We start from the raw sequence: 22,444 nt of genomic DNA, 5'->3' as shown, positions 1-22,444 counted from the left end.
CAGGGAAATTTAATCTTCCCAAATACTCATCAGGGCTCTCCATCCTCCCGGCCTGACAGCCGCGCGGATAATTAATTATACAATTTCGATGGGAATATCGACTAAACAAACCTATAAATCATAAGAAAAGTCAATAGGCATGGACACATTCAATCATGTCCCGACCAATGATTACTCCTCTCAAAGTACAATAATTATTTTCGAGAGCTAGCTGGAATTAAATTTCTGTCAAGCTGGTACCAGTCTACTACTTGATGAAGGATGCCAAGGAATCATTTTTTTCTTTTTTTTGAGCTGGGTGAAGAGGGACATTTATCCTCTTAGAAAGGTAGTTTGTTTCATAAGGATCACAACACTGTGTGTTTAACTAGACCATGACGATTAGATTATCTCTGATGCCTCATTATGCCATCTATCTTTCTGTGCACAGTCAATCTGGAAGAACACCTTCTCCTCCAGGCTGTCCGTGAAGTAAAATCATGAGGATCCTAGCATGGGAGAGCAAGGAGGCCATAAGATCATGGATGCTTAGGCCCATTTGCATTGTGTACACAGTTAGAAATGCGTACACTGCAATCGTTAATAGACCAGCTTCTGTCTTTTCTTTTTTTATCCCCCCTCCCCGAGGTGGAGTCAATTTGCGGCTATAGAAGTGCAGAGCTAGAGCTGCAATTGGGAGTATATAAAGATGTGTTTCATTATAGACAGTCCAGATAATCTAATCTGAGATTTTGCCACTGGCTATTTGGGAGCAGTGCAGAGACAGGTCACCTCTTTAATGGTTGTGACAGGTTGTTGCTAGATAAGCTCAAGTTTGCTGAACATCCCATTCACTCACAATGAAAGGTGCAAAATGTTTATGTCCCTTGGGGAAAAAAATCCATACATGTCAGGCTCATTTGTATGGTGTAAAACATTCAAAAGACAGAAGAATATCTGTATGTTAAATGGCGAAAAATTAAATTACTTAAAGTAGCTTTTGGAAAAAATATTAAATAAATATATCAGATTTAAGAAGCTAGGTGATCTTACCTGTGTTCCATTGTTTTCCCGGAAAACATCTTGATTAATATAATTAAAAAGCTTCTTTTCGAGTTGAAGTACAACCTGAATAGGAAGAAGGAAAATATGGGGGTCATCAATTACAGAATCTTTTAGCCACACAGTGTTCAATCTTTTTGATCGTTAACAAAGGATCTTTCTGCTGTATTTAATAAAATTATTAGTACTTATTTAATAAAACAGTTATGCATTTAACAAAACAGTCATTAGTAGTAATTTAATAAAACATTATAACTCCTTGTAAGGTTTGTTTTTTTTCCCCTTTTTGTGCCTCTACATTAGCTGGTATTACTAACATATCAGAATCTCCTTAGTCTGGATAGTTATGTCAGGTATACCGCAAATCTCAGTTATCATCTTGGTCTAATGAGGTGGATTACTGTTAGATGGAAGTATTTTTATTCCCAGTGTAACATATTTCTTTTGTATTTGGTTGATAAGCGGTGAGCCGCCCGTTACTGATATTTCAAGCAGACTGTAATGCTAGTGGGCTTCTGTCAACAATCTTTAGATATTGTTTCAATGTCACATTTGCACCATTTATACATTTTTTAGTATATTTGTAAATGTTTACAGGTAGCATGTAATCATTTTTATTTATTTATTCCTGACATCTTCTACTATGGGGTGCACAGTAAAGTACAAATTTATAGATGAAATATGTAGTCTTGGAGATTGCGAATGCCAGTGTAGTGAATACTGAGTGACTGTGGCAAGGTAACAGGCTGAGAAAAGGTGATGAGAGATGAAATGCTTGACACTGAGATGCTATGCCGCCATTTCCATGACCAAAGTTCTCGCACCGTGTACAATACCGACCGGTCCGACAGCTGGTCCGTGTGGTCCTGAAACAGGTAGGTTATTAAGTGAGGAGTGTCTGTATATTACACTGTGTGGAAACTCAGTTTTCTAAAAATCCGTGACTGCAATTAAACACCTAAAAATGCCAAAAGTCTTGTATTTTGTTTGGTTACTTGTGGTTAAGGTTAGGGCTGGGTAGGGGTTAAGGTTGTTAGTGCTGGGATTAGGATTCTTCCCACAGAAATGAATTTACGATTCCCCCAAAGATATGATATATCTGACCTTAACCCGTATTGTATATTTATATGTGTGTGTGTGTGTGTGTTTGTTCAAGACAAAGTAAAACACATGCAGTTTACCTTCCGATCATTGTCCACCTCTCTGAATATTAACTTGTCTACTTCGTTGGTGTCCGCAGCTCTGACAGTCTGCATAGTGGCTGAGGAGCATAACCTCTGAGGAAGATCAGAGTAACATATCAGCAAATAATAAGTGATCAACAGCCAAAGAGCACTAAACCATTTACGTTTGCCAATTAATGACAGCAGATTTAGCATAATAGCGACAAATTATTAACTCTGATAAAATGTTATGACGTTGAAGTTTCGTAAGGCAATATCTTTGTCCTCATACAATTTCAAAAAAAAAGGGTTGATGGACAAGCCCCCTGTAAAATAGGCACATACACACAGTCACTTACACCCAACAAATACTGTTCTGTGCCACAACCACAGAACAGAAATCACATTTCAACCTTAACCCATATGATGTCAGTCAGCCAGCTACAGAGGAGGGAGGAGTTAAGGGGGGCATGTTTCTCCATGTTACCCATCACTCCAAACAAACATAAACACATTTGTTTCTACATTGATGCATATACATTTTAATCGTTCAGACAAACCACAAAAACATCCCTTTCGTTTCACTCCCCACATTTTGCAATATGTCTTGACCTTAAGAACCATGTGCATGGTTAAATTCCCTTTTGTAGACTCTTTTAACAATTAGTTAAACATTTGACCATCTGTGTTTGAAGACAGTTGAATGAGATAATCCGCCAGCCAGTGGTTCCCATACCATGCCGCGGGTATACCGGCTGATTTAAATTCAAAGCACAGATTAGTTAATCAGGTCAAGCCAATATAACAGGAAAAAGGTCTTTAGACTAAAATGTCACAAATCAGTCCTGCTTTCCCGAAACGGCACACCAGATTAGAACAAACACCCAGAGAAACTTAAAGTGGAACAAGCCTCCCAGTCTCTTGAGCTGGTTTCTAAAGACCTAACAAATCGCTCCATCTTTCACTCGTTTAGGCCCTCCAAACGCAGGGTCAATATGGTTCCCGGGTATCCAAATGCAAATGCGCTTAAGTGCGTTTAAGCAGCTTTCTGCGATGAATAGGCCAAAGAAGGAGCTAAAAAAGGGCAAGGCAGAGTTACTTTTCCTGTCAAAATGTCATTGTTGCCACCCGGTAGAGACAGCGATTCAGGAAATTCATTTTTCTATTGTAAAATACGTAACAGTGAAGGCTAGCTAGCAGCAATAGCCATTTTGCTGCAAAGTAAAGCAGGTTACAGTCCACATCTTCAACAATGTTGCAGAGAATGGGAAAAGGCATATTATTCAAATTAATCTTTCAAATTACCAACTTTTATGGGCATTTGTCTTTTTTATAAATTCTTTTCAGAATCTCTCCTGTCAGAATCACAAATCCAAAAATCAGCCAACCAGAAATCTCTTGCTAATTCAGTCCGGGTCTGAGTGCCAAATACACAGCTTATTTAAATGAAATACTATAGTTTTAGGGTACAGAAATGGTTTCTCTATTCATGTTAAAATTATTCTTATAATCCAGTGGCTGAAACCCCTGCCAAATGTTGCTTGGTAGCTGGACGGTGGGGGTCACAGTTGCTTGTCACTGTTGATGGACACCCCCCCCCCCCCTCTCCGTTCCCTCTGGGGCTTTTACCACTTTTACTGCTTCTCAAAGCTGAAGCCCATGAGCTCATACTTTAAGTTTACAATGCAGCAGCTGAATTTGCATTCCGGGGTTCCCCTATGATGCTTCTGAGTCTTGTATGACACCCCCCCCCCCCCCCCCATACACACACAGTTCTCATCTACAGTGATTTTTCAATATAATACAAACTATTACTTTAAAAACATAACTAGGAGGAAATTTTGCATTTGACAAAGCTTGGACGAAAGCTCAGTAAGTATTCCTCCGGAGTATACTATACTCTAACATACTTGGTTCAGCCAGTGTTCCGAGGAGTGACATCACTCATACATCTACATTTATTGAGAAAGTGTTTATGCCACGTTACGTCAAGACGAGTCAACGAGTGTGGACTACCAGGTCAAACCAACTCAATGTTCTTCACAACAGCAAAGCAACTTACACCCTATGCTGGGCTCACAAGTCATCAAGAAATTACAATCCTAATGCGGAACAATGAATGGAACCTCCGTGGTAGTACTTACATATAGATGCCTAGATGCTCTAACCAAAGTAACATGCATACTTTAAGAAAAAAGTCCAGTACAAATGCTGATTCTGACACAAGCTAACCCAGAAGCTTGTCTCTACTTAATATAGAAATATTAGACAATATATGTGTCTTGGGAAAGACACCGGTTCCTTTCACACTAGATGAGAGGCATGTTAATCAAATAATTAATCTAAATTTCTAAACATGCAATTACAATTGAATTGTTCGGATAAAATATTAAAATATGTTGTTTATGATTCTCACGGATGTGGTGGGCAGAGTATCAGCTGCTACATGAGATACTGGAAAAGCATGTTTTCCCTGATTCTGGGATGTCCATTCCAGTTTGGACTTCGGTCAAAGTTCATCTTCTCAAAGATCAGATGTAGAAAGGAATAGGGTTGAATGACAGCTATAGGGCTGGTCAAACGCAAGTTTCCCTTTATGCTGGTAACGGTCATAGCAATCTATATGTGACTTGAAGGATAATCTTTGTCACCAACAAGGAAGATAAAAGAAAACTCCACATTGATCTATACACTTCAAGGAGAACGTATGTATTACAGATAAAGGGTAAAGGAATTATCATCCATATATTTTACCTTTCTGACATTCTAAACTGTGTGGGGACATAGTTGATTCCTCCAAATACATGAGGAGTGTCTCTCAAACAGCATACAATAATAGTTAGCAGTCCTCAAAAACATATTTAAAACTTGACACCATTCTCACAGCACTGACACAAGCCAAAAAACAAGGCACACAGAATACAGTGCTAACACAAAATGATCACCTATTATTAGATAAGCGTCAGAAACCCTAAATCAATTAAATATGTAAATTGATAATATTCTACTTAATATTCTACATTCATAAAGTAATAATTTAAACATTACACTTAAAGTATATGTTGTGTTTATGCTTCATAACAAAAAATAACTGTTTACTGATACTGCACCGTTTCACAGCCTTCAGAAATGACTAACATTACATAATTATGGCTAATAGCCCATTATCACAAAAGTAAAACTTTTTCATCTTAAAAGTTAACAAAGATAAAGCTTCTATCCAGTAAAATGGCAATAAACAACAAATGACTAAGGTATTGCACATTACTGGTTTGAGACATATTGCCTTTTATATTTTACACCATTTAAAAAACACATCTAACATTTTATATATTTCAAAACACCCTCAGTATGCTTAACTCTTAACTCATTCTCAGTTCCACAGAAATTATGGGATTATTTTGTCAAATTCCAGTCAAATTATTCATTTACTTGAATCATATTTAATGTCCTTTTTTTCCAAAAATGGATCAACATAGCTCATCACTACTTCTCCTGAGACATCTGCAAATTCTACAGTCTGTCCGGTTTTATATTGTGCGTTACAAATTTAATGACTTATCTAGAATTTGGATCATTTGTGTCCCTCATATCCCTGTCCTCAGAATATCATGAATTGTGCACACTTACAACAAAGAGTGAAATTACAAGTTGAATCCAGCAAAAACAAATTCTCAAGTATGAGAATGTATGACCCCGATTAAGACTATGGGTCATTTTGCTTGGGTCTGAGTATTTCTGTAAGACAAACTGAACAAGTTAAGAAGACACACAAACCAATAACTTAACTCTGTATCAGTCGACACCATTGTGGGTACCACAGTTAATATTAAGCCTGACTATATATACCAGGACATGGCCACTGTGTGAGTCCTGGTGAAGACTGTAGTTGGGGCTTTATGAAACTGGCCACAAAGATAATACAACCATTTATCTGGTGCATATAACATCTGGAAAACTTCTCAATAACAAATGCTCCTCCAAGAAGTGCTATTCTTTCCCCTGTAACTTTTAGGTCCCAGTTAAATGCACATTTGCCCCAAGACAGATAATGGACAGGCCACAAATCATCTCAGCACAACAGAGTGGGGATGTCACCACAGGAAAGGGCCTGTGCTCTCTCCCCCCCCCCCCAGTTTTTAACTCATCTTTTGGCCCATTCTCCTGGGCCCTGAAGAACAAATTGCCCTGCTTGGTTGTCTTTCAGAGGCAGTGCAGCGCACGGAGAATTGGGTCTGGGCTGAAACACAGGCAACAGGCCCATAAAAATTCATCACTTTGACCCTGTTGACCCCACACTGTCGGGGTTCTGCACACAATCCGGCAGCTTTTGAGCCCCGTGGAACAAATGCATGCGCGCGCACACACACACACACACACACACACACACACACACAAACACACACACAGTTGTAAGGTAACTTTACACCCCTGCTCTTTTTCTTGTTCCTTCCACACAGAGACGCACAAATAGATAGCCACACATTTGTCAGTACAATACAAAAAAACCCAAAAAAAAACCCTACAGGAAAAGCCTAGCAGATGCTGCATTGTGTCTATACAAGTTAGTACAGCCTGCGTTATACTGCATTCTGGGGCAACTAAAGAGGTGCTATTGTTTCAGGCCAAGTCCCTGACACATTACTGCCACCTGTACAAAGAAAGACGAACGAAGGGTTTAATCCTAAAATTCAAGACCACCTCCTCATTACTGCATTATCTCAGCAGTTTGAACCCAGGACTGTTTAACATAAATAAATTTCTTAAGTGCTCTCAATGGCAATAAAACACTTAGCTGAAGAACTGCTCCTCCTGATGAATTGATGTTAAAAAGTACTCCAACGCTGCTGAACACGTGTTTAACTCAGGAGCGCAGCTCTTTGCAACCAGCACAAAAGCCAGCTCCCTAACAAAAACAAAAAAAAAAAAAAACTTCTCCTACAAAACAATATTTACTACAGAAAAAACAGTGGGATTTCTTCTTTTTGTTTCTGTTTTGCATGCAGACAACTATGTACTGTGTCTGGCCTACTCAAAACATGTATAGGTTCTTGAGTTTACCATACTGTAGAATCTTCTAATCAAACAACAGAGATATATTGCCCCTATGGAATTAGATGTTTCAAGCGATTAGTGCACAGTGAAGGGTGACACAGAACGGCTAGTACAGAATAAAACAAATATGGTCAGTACAGATATCTTTAACAGGCGATTAGCAAAACTGGCCAAACAGCTAGTTCATTACCATCGCGGTCAAGATAGCTTAAACGCAACAATATTAGCTCTTTTCTTTCAAGAAAAAATCAAAAACTACAAAAGCAACAATCGAAAGTACAATTAACTAATATTGTTGATTGGGAAAAAAAATAACGACATACTTCAATTGTAACGCAATAGCACCATAACAAGATGCTTCTGTTTTCAAACTAATATACTTGTTCCGCGGTCCAGATCGGACACACCCAATCTAACATGCATAAAGATAAAGTTCTTTGTCACTCAGAAGGCCTTTCTCTCCTTCCCTCTGTACAGTTTGAAAAAGCCAGTACAATGATGTTACTGAAACAAAGAACAATGATTCATTTTAGTTTCCCTTTATTTGTTTGCCCCATTTGCTCTAAATGATGCGCCTGTCCATCAGGGTGAAAGAAAGCTCTGTGGTATAACTCAACCAGGGATAGAGGTACAGAAGGAATGCCCAGCCCTCCTAACTCTACTCTGCGCTAAGCAACCATCTTGTGGGTGGGCTTTGTCATACATTTTACCAATTTTTCATGGCCGTCCCTCTAGATGTGACCCCACTCCGTAGCTTTTATGCCCCTGACAACTTCACGCAGGAAAACATGCAGCCCCTCTGATAGCATGAAATCGAGAACAAAAGCCCCCGTGGATGGGAAGGGAGCGGCGAGGCGGACTGAGGCATAGGACCCGCCTGGCTCCGGACACAAACAGATGTTAGCGCAGCCCGTCCTCTGAGCAAGCTGAAAGGAAAGCCTTGTAGGAGAAATGGGCCTGAAACACATTGTTTTGGGGCACCCCTAAAACAAAAAAAAAAAAAAAAAAGCCCCTGAAAGAGTGAGCCAATATGGCCGTCACGGATAAATCACAGAGCAAAGAGTCGAATGAAAGCCATGAATTCTCAATGTGACACTTTATGGGCCTTTTAAATATCATTTGATATTTATCCAGGGTTGTGAAAGAGAGGAGCGTTTCTTAATGTCAGCGAGCAGGGCTGTTTAAATGGCGCGGGTGAAATAGCAGGTTTTACAATGACATTTCTGCAAAAATAATACCCACACTGATGCAGTGGGTGTCCTCAATTTTTCTGATAAAAAATTATAGTGAAATGCAACTACTATCAGGTATTTTCTCGCCTTGCTGAATGTAAATTCATTCAATTTACATCCCCTTGTGTTCTTCAACTCTTAACACTTTTAAATAGAAAGTGAAATTGCCTGAATAAAAACACTTGTAAGCAGCTCAGAGTATCATTACTGAACTTCAGGATCTGGCTGATGAGGTACGTACAAGGAGATGCTCTTTGTATCACTTAACTTCAAGAAGCATTTCAGTACAGGAAGCAGGCTGGTTGCCTCTTAAAGCTCAGATCAGCAGCAATTTGAATATACTGTTACATAAGTGACAGGACAACAAACAGCGTGCCCTGGATCCGCTTGGCACGCTGTACACACATAGGGGGAGGGAAAAAAAACTATTATTGTGTGACTGCAAAAGCAGACTGAATAAGTCAAAAATAGACTGACATCATACAAACAAGTACTACAGAAAAACACAATGATGACCTTGTGTCCAACAGTTTATGCTACATTTCATTGAAGTGAATAAAAGACCACTGTTGTTCCTGGGGGCTTCCTTTCTTTTCAACGCAGTATTCCCCCCCTCCCCCCCCCAAACTTTTAATTTATACACAGAAACTTTGACTAAACCAAAACGATGAACCTCCTTCATTAGTGAATGATGCTATTCTGAGTAATTTAAATGACACATTTTTGTCCAGCATATACAAATGCTTCTGCATTAATATACAACTCGTCCGCCTTCATTTATGTTTGTCTAATTAGACCATCTGTGCTTTTAGCCAATATTGCCAACCCTTTCCCATTAAATGCGCAACTTTAATTAAGAACAGGGCATGTCCTTGAAGGTGTCAATCATCAGATTTTGTTTTTTTTTTAAATTTTTTTGGCTGTTTTGGTTTCCTGAAACGTTAATCTTAATGATGAGAACTCTAAAACAAGGGCTTCTTACCCCCAAAATTAAAAAAATAAAGCATTAGACAATTTAAAAAGTCAGTAAAAACATTTATCTATTAAAAACATTTTTATTTTATATATTTAACATTTTATTTTTGTTTGCCATTTTTATATTATCTTTTTTCATGTCGTGTCTTTCTATAAGGCACAGTCTAAGGAGTGGGTGGCAATTGCATTTCCCTACACACAGGCACAGTTGCGCGTTTGTCTATGTGCGAAAGGACATAAAGTAACAGGACTGAGGACCGAACTCTGAGGAGATAAAATGCAGGTGCGTCCGCAAACGAGCAAACGCAGCGAGAGCTGGGCCAGAAGGCCAGGGGCGACCGGAGACGCCGGCACCAGGCAGTGCCCTGCCCCCGTGTCACGGCCCCGGTCCCAGCTTCCCCCCAGTGCTCTCTGCCGCGGGGTACCACGCTCTCCACGACACAATGACAGAGGAACCCGCGGAGCCAGGCTGAAGTACACCGTCGTTAATGAAGCCTCTGTCACCAGGAAGCACCAACTGAAATCCCACTAATTGCGTGCGTGTCTTAATTACAGAGGATTCGATCAAAGAAGAGACGATTCTGTTCCATCACTGAGCAGAGTCTCTTTGTTTTTGTTTTCATTTACATCTCAAACAAACAGAAAGCGTGCACAGAAAACGGGGTTTGTCCATTGGGAATAGTCTTCCTTTATTCCGTTCTGTGTCATCTATCAGATAATGAAGCTTTATAGTGATGTGTAGCGCAGATAAAATAGGGATTGTTTCCTCTGAGGGTACGTGTATGAAAAGTGAGCTTATCAGCCATGGGTCATACAGGGTCTGTTCAATGAGGTGGGAGGGTCACACTTGACAGGAAAAGGTACCCTGATGGCCGGACCCGACACTGTCGCCAACACGGAATTCTTGTTTACTTCCAGATCACTTCTGCTCAAGGTGTCATTGGAGCCGTGGCAGTGGGAGCTTATTCTAAGGAGGGGGCTTGTTAAGTTTAACTAGTTGTCACCAGATGTTTTGCTATGATTTAGGAGGCGCAGGGGAGAGCTATAGCAATACTGACAGGACGACAGCGATATTGAGTTTGTTTGTGTGTGTGGGCATGTATATGTTACATTGTAGGGACCAAATGTCCCCATAATGTGATAAATACCTGTTATTCTGACCTTGGGGGAAACTTAATAGTATAAAATCTGTGAATGCAATGAGGTATTTTGTTTGGCTACTTACGGTTAAGGTTAAGGCTAAGGCTGGGTAGGGGTTAAGCTTGTCATAGCTGGGGTTAGGGTTATGTCCATAGAAATGAATGGAAGGGCCCCACAAAGTCTGGAATAGTACAGTTTGTGTGTGTGTGTGTGGGGGGGGGGGGGGGGGGGATGTATGCAGTAGAAGGGTTATGGCTGCAGTCAAGTGTGTAAAGGGGGAAGCCAGTGATTGCATCCTGTTGGCTAATGCAAGGATGGATTGCAAAATTAATTAGCTTGACTAATGTAGTCTGCACTTAATTAGAATACAATGCTTTGATTTATACCAGAATGAAAGAACGAATGTCAGGTTTGACGATACAAGTGAGGATACAGAGGAAGAGATCTTTTATTGTGTGAAAATGATATGTCTTGTTTTTTGCTTGTTGGCCAATAAGCATCTTGCTTTTGGTAACCTCTGCTCCACACACCAATACCTCACACGTCACTAGCACGCTGTACTCGGAAACTACCCCTGCTTGTCATTAAGTCACACTGTACAGCATTCATTTTGACCACAGGCCATATATACTAACACCTTTAATTTAATGGCACTCCGGTGAAGAAAGACGACGACAAAGGGAATAAGATCTTGCCTTCACAGGCACTACCGTATCCTATAGCTATGTGCTCCACAGCTTTACGAAATGTGAGGAATCCTCAATCTGTTTTAAAACACCTCTACAGTTCGCCATGCCAATTTCCAGCCATGGAGCCAGAGAAAGGCAACTAGCGCTATATGCGCATAAGGAAATCTGATGCATAGCAACTATAAACTGCAATTAAAATGGGCACAAGTCATGTCACGGGGACAGTAGATCATGTCAGCAATTAACCTCCTAGCTACCCTCTATCAATCCTTAAATTGGACCGCCCAGCACGAAGCGCGCAATTTTTCCCGAAATTAAATTTACATTCTATTAAGTTTAATTGCGAGGGATTTTAAATATACTGGAATCCAGGCACAGAGCCTCGGTGCTGTCAGGAGGCCTGATTCATTGTGTTGGTCGCCCAGGGGTTTCAGACTTCCCATCATGCACTTTTCTCACTTTACTGCAGCCATTCCAGCACACAGGTGGTCATCCTTCATTCACGCCAATGACACTGAAGTCACAAAGAGACACGCATGGACTGCCTTAGCATGCATTTAACATGACTCAGTCCAAATGCACAAGTGAATGGTAACTGGTCTACAATACAGAAAAATAATAAGAAATAAAGAAAAATTAATGTAACCTGAACCTATAGGTCATAAAAATCTTTTGTGCAGTACATTATTTTTCACTATCAAAATCTTAATTCCTTATAAAGCCAACATTGGGAGACTGCTTGAAAAGATAAAATATTGTCGATAAACTACAGGCGGAGAAATAAAAGGGTCAAAATCCCAAGTTGTTTATTATGTATGTAGCTTGTCCTGCAATTCAACAGCATTTAGAGGCTAAGTGACTGAACCTCTTCCTGACCAAAGCTGAAAGCTGGAGATTTTCTCAATCATCTGTAAAAAGGAGGACCACCTTAGTGGAGATCAGGGCTACCATTAGTACCCACGTGGCTGTGTCCTTTGTCCTGCTGTGAAAAGGCCCCCTGAATGCAGGTCAATTGAAGCCAATTCCTTCTGTTTGTCACCATTAATAGTGAGCCCTGGTCTGTGGGCCGGTCACAGCCAGTGGTTACTGACCCAATGGTGAAAGCATTTTAAGAATCCGGCACCTGGGTCCAGCCAAGGACAATGTGGACCCGGGTTACATCGCAGCTGAGGAACGCAGGGAGGACACCAAGCACCCTGGAAGGGGCTCAAGCATGTGGATGCTTCACAACACATAATTCCCACTTCTACTTTAAGCCATTTTCCTTGTTCTGAAACCGTTGAAGCTTGACAAAAAAAAAAAAAAAAAAAGGATGCTGCTTTATGGTGAATAATTCCCAGTCTCAATTTAGTCTTACAGTTGTGGAGATTTATGAGACAGACTCAGTAACGGCAAACAGGGCCAGTGTTGGTCCAAATCAATCTCATGTTAAGTATGCACAATCAATACACTATGGCCAATCTGAACCTGAGGACTAGGAAATGAACAATAATTGTGCAGCTGACGTTAATTGTCATTAAAGCACCGAAATATATCTTTGCTGTCAGAGACACGTCTGGGGAGGTTGCAGGCAGCCTATTCCATAATTGAACATATATCCTATTAAAAATCTGAACTTTGCACAGCTGAAGAAAGCATTCTCCTAACAATAAAATTCCCAATCAACAACTGGACAAATAATAAATAATAATAAAATAAGACCAAAAAAATGCAGAAATCTGAAAACAATTCAATTCAACGATGAAGACTTGCAATGGGGAAGAATGCACCTTTAATTCTCAGGCTGGGGGCGGGTCTTTCATGGTCCACAGCCCGGACTTCCTGAATCCCCCTCCCAAACTAAAGCCCCCTGTGGAGAGGCCTCCTCTCTCCATGCCACAAAAATCAATCGGCAACATCTGGCCCAACAACTGGAGGTGGAATGATACCTCTGCATGTGAAAGGAAAAAGCAGACCTGAGCTGAACACAGCCTTACACATTTATAGAAAAGAGGTTGTGACCCCTCCAATTTAAACAGTGCTTTCTGAGTGGTAGACACAGGGATAAGACCTCTGCTGCTGTTTACCTATCGCAGTGCAAGGCGATAGCACATTTCTGTACAGCATGGGAAAATCATACTGGCACGAACAGGAACTGGAGCCAAAGCAAAATTCACCAACCAAGTCACCAACTCCGCATTTCTCTAACAGTATAAACTCATTTTGTTATAAGAATGAAAAAGCATTTCGTACTTGTAATGTTTGGTATATATTAGGTATTACAACATGTGCCATGCCTTATTCTGACTTCGGAGTACATTTTTAGATGGATGCTTCAAAGGAATTATTCAGATAATTTCTATTTTCAGGTCCAAAAAAAAAAATCTTAAAGTTCTTAAAGTATGCTACAGTAAATGTATATATATATATATATATACACACCTCAATATTATCCTATTTTTAGCACCAATAAATCTATAATATATAGAATCCAGTCTGACCCCATGGAAACATCATAGCGTAAGTAGACAAGGACACATATGAATGTCCTGAAGAAACAAATGAAGTTACTGCTGAAAACCAAGACTAAGTTTACTACCATCATGGTAGGGGTATGGTCAAGGCTGCCCCTAGAGGCAGGAACATATATAGCTTTACTCCACTGTACAGCAACTGCACCTGGGTCACCACAGAGTGTCTTCTGGACCATTTACCCGGAGACTTTAATTCAGCAACACCACCCCACCCCCCCACGTGCACACACACACACACACACACACACATCCACTACTCTCATGAGGCTTGTTCCAAATGAACAATAGCACCTTGCAGTGAGTTACTACAGCTACAGCATTGTCTGTGAGCGCAGCAATTACCATACAAGTGATCCCACTCTTATCAGAGTGTCCTTTTTCTCTCCCGTTTTACAGCTCATTATCTAGCAACCCCTATCTCATAATGAGGAATGCTAAATGACAGCATGCCCATTCTTTCGGGGATTCATTTGCACGTAGTGAGGAGCAACTGACCGCTCTATTCTCTGCTGGGTGAGAGCACCCATAACATAACAATGCACTTGGAGGGCAAACACAGCTGGGCTGGCCTTGGAGAAGGGGATAATGAGCCATAAATCTGAACGCCCAAGGCTCCACCTCTATACTACCAACCAGGAAGAGGGCCTAGAATATACCCCTCCATTATGGCTAAGCACGGAGCTTCCCCCAGATCCCAGAGTGACGCACAGTGGCGGGCCAAAGAAAACGTACAGAATAGACGGTCTTCAGTGGAGAGCTAATGAGGTTCTGAAGCTTCACAAACGTGCTCCTCAAGAAAGCCTTAAGTGGCAGACTAAAAGGGAACTAATAACCTCATTCATTCTTATGAATAATAATAATAAATTACATTTGAATAAAAAAAAATTAAATTCTGTGATATTCTGTGTGTATACACACATACACACACACAATGGTTAGTCACTATATAATATCCTAATGAAATAAAATGGCCTACCTCAATAACTTGCTTTGAATCCAGCCTGAAGTTAAAATCCCCGAAGACAAAATATGGCACTCTTTCATACCGCTGGTCTGTAATCCTGCAAAAAAAACAATATAATAAATAAACAAAATGAATTTGATTCAGAACACCCAAATAATGCCGCATATATCTTAATAAATTGAGAGCAGTGAGAGGCACCCTTGACATTAATGGCCCGTGTTTGTTTTCAGTGGTTCTTCTGAGGAACACAGCGCCACCTGATGGCAGCAGGAAGTACCTGCTTTCCATCTCTGACTTCCCAGATATTAGCAAATAGCATGTGTTATTATTAACTGGATGGAAGTAAAAATAGAGTATGCATCTGGTAAATTTTTTCTTGTAGTAGCATAAGACTGAGTATTGGGGGGGGGGGGTGAGTAAGTTCAAGTTTGTGTGAAGCTGAGTGAGTAATTTTCAAGTTCGGCTTGTGTGGCTTGTATACTTATTAATCATTTCATCTGAAAAAAGACAGGAACGCACCACAAGCATATTTGTTCAGTTCCCTTTTTCGCATGGTGTTTTTACATAGGCAATGGGGTTTTATATGTGTTAAACTGGAGGGAACATCGGGACGGTAATAAATGCACACGGAAGGACAGTTCTCTCAAGATTCATGAAGTCTTGATTCTGGAATCATGAAGCTCTTCCAAATCAGGGACATTCAAAGGTAAAACCAGCCAGCATTTCAGTATATTTAAAATACAGTTAAGCTGTGTATAATTGACTCCTTTACCTAATCATTTACTTGAAAGGGTCCAGTAAAGTGGAGAGATAAGACATTAAAAAGAGAAGGTACCTTTGTGTAATTAATGATTCAGGATGCTTGCCTAGCTAATCAGAGGGATAAATCTTGGTGACTTCACCCTGATAACAATATATTTATGACGCCATAAAAGGCACTCAGCTTTTGGTGCCATCCTGGCCCTTCATCATAAAATAGAGCCTGTTTCTAGCTAGAAGTGGCTTCGTGTAGAGAGATCCATGTGGCTGACGGAGGGATCCATTCCATCGCTCTGGGATCGGGCATTTCCACTCAAGCCCTAACGTTCAAACTCTCACGATGCAAAAGCAAGAAAAGCCCATTGCGATGTCACAGTCGCAAGTCTGAGCCGCTCCTGTGACAGAACCAATCTGTCTGGATGCTTCCAATAACTCATTAGAGAGATTTAGAATATAGGTTTACTCAAAGCAGGAAATAATTTGACAGCTTAACGGCACTCTGTGCATGACAATGTACTTCTGATCCAAGGATCACAAGTGGACTCAAGCGGCCTAGCATACAAGTCCAGGGATCAATGTAAAATATTGCGTGTTTTAAAAATATCATATATATATATATATATATATATATATATATATATATATATATATATATATATATATATATATATATATATATTATTGTAGTTGTTTATTATAATGTGTAATCTGCAATTGCACAGTCCAAGTATACGTAGTACTGGCAAAGATGACTAACAGTTTAACGAGGCATTTACCTTGATTAATTTATCTTTGTGGTAGTAATATCGCATATGAGAACCTTAGCTATTATCTGGAGTATTTTTTTTATCTGGCTCAAAGATGAATCAAACTGAAATACTATATTAAAATACTTTGCTGTTGTTGTTATTGGCTATAATACCGTGTGACGTACAACTTAAGTGAATATAAACTATTTCTGGTGCCGGTTCATGTACTTTTTGTCATCTTTTTAGACTGCATCTGTAGCTTAGACTTAAAAACTTTAACTGTTGAATACTTTACAGAAAGTATTACTAAAAAAACACTGTGCTATTATGAAGAGTATTTTAATACAGTATGCCTGGCTCTATTTCCATATACTGTTTGTCTCGTACAGACACCCCATGCTTATACCATTTAGCAGGAAAAATTTAGCGCAATTCAAGCAAGACAACTCTTGATTGAGTCATTTTAAATAACAGTGCACAAATTTTAAGATAATTTGACTAACAGGGTGAGGAACAACCATCAGGGCATAAGGTAACGAAGTCAGAACTAAAATTGTGTGCAGAGTGATAACTAGAACTGCAACCGCTGTATTAGTCAAACCCTCTGTGTGTTGTATGTTGTGTGTGCCACATCCCTGAGGTATGTGAAGTAGACAGATATTAAATATATATTCATTATTAATTTAGGGATGTCTAAGAATCAGTGTTATAAATCTACCACAACTATAACTGTGACATCACATTACACTAGTGAAAATCTACTATGAACAATCCACTGCAATAACAACACTACAGAAACACTGCTGTGAAACTGAAGGTCACCTTAGGAAAAAGATGTCAACTATATTAAACAACAAAATATGAAGCACTGTGTGGTTTGTTTTCATTAGCTGGTACTAAGGACCATGAAAATCTTGAATTGCTGGAACTTGGTCAAAGTTTCACTCGAACTATGCATTATGTATTTTGCAAGGAAAGCCATTATCTATAATGCAATCATTTTTTAGAGCTGTCCTTTCCCTTTCATTTAAACGCAACACCAATATTTTCCTTGCATAAGTAGTCTAGCTACTTCCATAAATATTTAAAGGATTCACCCTTAAAGGAAATTAAACAAATTAAATCAAGTAGCTTTTTGAACAGTAGATAAACAGTAAACAACATTAGTCCCTAAATTATCTGCATTTTCCACTGCCTTCAAGATGAAGAGTTGTGCAAATATTTCGCCAATAGGCTTTAGTGAGGTGATATCCAGAGCTCATTAAATTCACTCCACAATCCCTAGGTCAGGACATCTTCAATCAGCCATGCTTTGATTTAGTTTGTGTGAGGTGCTCATATTATAATAGGCCAGCATTAACAGAAGTACAGTGATACCCAACCAGAACAAGGCCCTGATTCATGACTGTATTTTCACATGCTTTGACGTGCATGACATGTTGTCAGTAAATCCGCTAAAGTTTGTGCAAATTAAAATGTGAAAATCACTAAAACTGGACTATTGTCCATAAAGCTGCAGGTTCACATCAGAAACATTATTGCAGGGTGACCCTTCTAAGGCACATAATATAATTTATAAACACTAACCAATTTCCCCAATATATGCACAAACAAATATGTTAATAAATGTATTTTTTTTTTTAAATGCAATTTAATCAGTAACTAAATTCAGCCAAAAACAATTCTTATTTATATTATTTATTTATTTACTTTTTAATTAAGGCAGGTTTCATTATCATTAATATCATATCATAAATACCTTTTTGTTAATAACCTATAAAATTTCTTTGGGGAAAAAAAAATGAATGGGGAAAACTGGCAAAGTCGACAGCCTATCCATAGTCTTATAAACTCTTCTGCAGCTAGAGCTGGCTTGATAAGGACAAGGCTATTCAATGTCATGTAATGAGACAGTTGTTTCATTCCAGGTGTAGTAATGGTCGCCAGATGTAAGCAACTCTCTCTGCCACGGATGAAAGTCTTAGAAGGTCTAAGCTGAAAGGCTATTGGCTCAGGCAGCCGAAGGGACTCTCACTGGCTGTCCTTGAGGATTTTTCCCTAGTTCCCATTGAGGAGGGAGCTGCCGACTTTAGTCCCCTAATAGCCATGCCTAATGTGATAGCCCCTGCGGTTTTTGTCCACAGTCAAGGTATCAGGCGCAGGTCAGAAGGTAACATTCTGTTTACACAATTATTTCCTAAAGCACTTATGGTGACCCAGCAGTGTGAGAGTTGACTTTTCTGGCCTTTGTGAAGGCTGAAGAATTGGCAAATTAGCCACAGTGAGCTGAGCGTGAATTGACAGAGGTGGGGGGTCCGGGGGGGGCCCCTACAGGCCCCCCAGCAGGAACCCTTATTAGCCGCGTCATGACAGTTCATTCAGGCGAACTGTAACAGTGTCACCGACATTCCCACACAAAGACGCAGTTCTTTACACAGTCTATAAACATGCTTCCCCCCGGCCAATTCATCGTGCTGTGACACCCGTGAAAAGGGCTCTTCACAACGCTGTTCTCACTGAGGGGGGGCTATTCGTCAGGCCTTCCTGGGAACACACAAAGCCGGGGTCAGTTGCTAATTTATAACACAGTCCCCCTCTCTGCTCCCAGGCCCCCTACAGCAAACCACAAAGAGCTAAGAGCACATTTCTCTCACACTCACATTTCACACACACACACACACACACACACACACACACACACACAGTTTCTCTCTGTTTTGTATAAACACTTATATTCACATGTATGAACATCCTTAAACTTGCACTTTTATTTTTTGACTTCATATTAATTTTTTGGCTTCCTATTAATTTGTAGAAAATGAGAGGATAAACATTTCAAGACTTTAAGCTGTTGAATTCAAACATGTAAATATTGCATTTTTAAATGCCTCATGTTCCAAACTGCAAACACGGTCTCTGAATGTTACTCGCAGACTTACACAGAATCACGGCCAACACAAGACCTTTCTGGGGGCTTGTGCAAAAACTAACAACCATAAATAATTAAGCTTTATAACCGAAACTGGCAAGAAAACTAAATCATACACCAATACTGTATTGATCTGTTAGTAGCAGTTTTCAGAGTAAAAGAATAAGATAATTGTGAGAATTTACCTCCAATGGAGATAATCAACTGCTCCATGTATTGACCATGGAAAAGGAGCTTAGTGAACCTGTCTAATAATTAAGGAATTTCGGATAATGTTAACATTTTAAAGAATAGGGTCCCTGACAGGGAGGCAAATGGTCTTGGGGAGGCCCCTAATTTGACCTGTGCCCCCCAGAGTTACAGCAGTGGGGAAGAAACGTATTCTCCTTGTGACACGTCCAGGTTGTGCCTGTCCCAGCGGAGTCAGGGGGCTGAGACTGTGCTGGTGGTGGGGGTCAGTTAGAGTTTAGTGGATTAGCCACCCAGCAGTGCAAAGCCCATGGTATGAGCAAAGACTCACATAGAGCACAGCAGCTCATGGAGTGTGAAGCAGCACAGGCCTGCGGGCCTTCATGGGTTATGTTGCCTGTTGGGGTCTGTGTTATATCACTGCTACCAGATCTAATCTAAGGTCCTTTGAGGCTTACTTAATATTTAAGATGTATAACATGAATCCCATGTGATGACGGAGAATACATTTCCATCTAAATTACCCCTGACTTTACAGCTCTTTTCTAAACTGGGAGAAATATATCTATGTCGAAATCTAAATATTTATAGGGATCTTTCAAATAAAGAATAGTAAAAATGTAATGTGAAGCAGAAATTGGACAAAAAAATAACAGAATATATATCATAGGGCAGCTTAATAAAAACCTTTTGCATTTTTCGGCAAAATGTCTAAAATCAGTGCTTAAAAATGAGAAAAAAAACTGAAAGTAAGAGACGTCAGAAATTTAACAATTGCTCACACATGGAGTCGTTTGGAGTGTTTATTAAGGTTATTCCTTTAGATAACATAATATCTTTATGGTGGAGACCTAGAAAAAAACGTATTAAATACTTTAAGGAGCAATCGAGTAGCATTGAAGCTAATTAGCTGATGCTGACGGGAAACAACTACGGAAACGTCCAGATTTCGCAGCAAGAAAACACCCAGACAAAGACAACTTAGCAGTCAGTAAGGAGGGAAGCTGATGTGACAGAATCCTGAAGAGCTTGACCCCTGCTGGGAGACCCCCCAAGGTGAAAAGGCAGTTCACAGAGTCACCGACAGGGACATTAATACCCCCATTCAGTGGTTAGCTGGGAGACAATCCCTATCAGAGCTGCCGACAGCTCCTACACGCCACCCACAACATTTATTCTCAACTTAGGTCCCCACACACCCCCGTCTGCAATACACAATCACATCATATACCGCTAACCATCCCCTTAACTAGAAGATAAATACATATCTTGCAAGGTTCCAAATACTCCTCCCAAATCACCCACTCCTAATTGAGGACCCCCCGCACACAACCCAATTACAGCATCCGCCACATCAATGATACCACATTAGCCATGCTTCTACATTCACCCACCGATTTGGCAGCCTGCCCCTCCACCCCGAAACTGATTCATTTTAAGGCTGATATACTTCAGATTTCCCGCCTGGCACAGGACCCCCTGTTCTTTCCGATGTTTATAAACATGAAAACAGCCTCTCGCGGAAGCACTCAGAATTACACCGGGGGGGGGGGGGGGGGGGGAAATATGCAGCAACATTGCGCACCGCACACACAAAACCTAATAGATTCCTATAGCTTTTGTGGAGGTCCTCCCGATAATTCCTCCATCCCCCTTCCCGCTGAAGATGTCTATTGCCTAGAAACTGAGTCGCCTTTCTCTCTGCTTTCAGCTGCTTGTTCTGGGAAAAGTCGAAAGGGAAACATTTAGATTGGGGGGGTCTTTGAGACACACTGACAGTTGACTGATGACCGTCCATAAAATGACAAAGAATTGTTGTGTGCTGGCCAGTGCTACCCATCGCTTCCCCTGGGAAACTAATTGCTCTGAATTGTTAATGGCAACATTATTTTTCTGCCAATCATGGCTTTTCAATGCCCGAAAATGAGCATGAAACAAGCCTTTTGACTAAACATAAAAGTTAAATGTCCCAATGTTGATCAAATTAACTTCAGCTATGTGACAATGGACTATATTTGTGAGAAAATAATGGAGAGGGACAAAGGAGGTCTTTATGCTTGAATTTCACAGTTGTAATGTAAAATTGTTTCTGCTAATCTGAACCATCCACCACAAAAACAGAAAAAAGAATAAAATATTTTTCTTTATACATAAACTGTTAATTGCTTGTACATTTTTTGATTATTTTATCCATTTCCGTAGGCTGTTTGCGGTACTTAACAATCAGAGGAAGTCTCACATTTTGGCAGCCACTGTTAGAAAGTCCTGAATCAACACAGCACATCATGGACGCGGTCAGAACTCCAGCCTAAGCAAATTAGGAGCCTTTTACAAACCAGAGCTCAGCTTGCTGCTGCTGTTCTCTTTTTTTCCACGATTTCAAGGCATTTCTTCAAGACAAATATACGAACCCGGACAACAACGTTCAATTAAAACCATTCAGAACCTCAACTAGCGAAATGGAGGACGGCATCTCCTACACGCATTTTTAAAAAGAAACTGAACTTCATCAACATCCAAAAGGAGTAGATATGTGATTTTATAAAAACAAAAAAAACTGAAAAAGAAAAAAAAAGGTCTTTGTTAGAGAAAAATGGGAACATGGAGAAAAATAAGCATAATGCATTTTAAGATCGACCTCAATACAGCCTATAAACCAAGTAAAACAGAGTAGAAAGAGAAAAGTGTTTTTGATGTGATTTGGTGGGAGTTCAGCGGGCTAAACGGCGTTCCTTCTCAGCATTGTTCGTGGGATCTTGAAACGCCTTGGTGATAAACAGTGTTTAGCAGTTAAAAGGCCAGGGAGGAAAAGACTTATCAGATCAGCTTTCAATAGGCTGTAAGCTGTATTATTAGCTTGAGGCAGATAAGAGAGACGGGGAGCCTGATGCAGGAACTGCCCTCCACCGTGACCATCCAGCACCAGGAGCTGCTACAGCTGAGCTGGAGGTGTCCAGAAACACCAGTCCCCCCCCGCCCCCCCACTGCCAGCTCCACCTCCAGAAAGAGATTAAAGTTCCGGGGGGGTGAGCAAGAAGTGTGTGTG

General features: G+C 40.2%; 1 protein-coding gene across 4 annotated transcripts in view; it reads right to left on the bottom strand.

Moving 5' to 3' along the window:
- Positions 1 to 22,444, bottom strand: part of inpp5a (inositol polyphosphate-5-phosphatase A) — a 119,516-nt gene that overhangs the window by 17,924 nt on the left and 79,148 nt on the right. For all 4 annotated transcript variants that reach the window (XM_023840775.2, XM_023840795.2, XM_023840784.2 and 1 more), the window contains exons 9-11: positions 14,785 to 14,869; positions 2,223 to 2,318; positions 1,033 to 1,107 (exon numbers count right to left, since the gene is read on the bottom strand). In XM_023840775.2, coding sequence (XP_023696543.1) covers positions 1,033 to 1,107; positions 2,223 to 2,318; positions 14,785 to 14,869 — 256 coding nt within the window. The remainder of the gene's footprint in view (positions 1 to 1,032; positions 1,108 to 2,222; positions 2,319 to 14,784; positions 14,870 to 22,444) is intronic.

This window comes from Paramormyrops kingsleyae, chromosome 3, assembly GCF_048594095.1.
Source record: "Paramormyrops kingsleyae isolate MSU_618 chromosome 3, PKINGS_0.4, whole genome shotgun sequence".
NCBI lineage: Eukaryota > Metazoa > Chordata > Actinopteri > Osteoglossiformes > Mormyridae > Paramormyrops > Paramormyrops kingsleyae.
The sequence above is the reverse complement of the archived record's forward strand: the minus strand, read 5'-3'. Positions and strand labels throughout refer to the sequence as shown.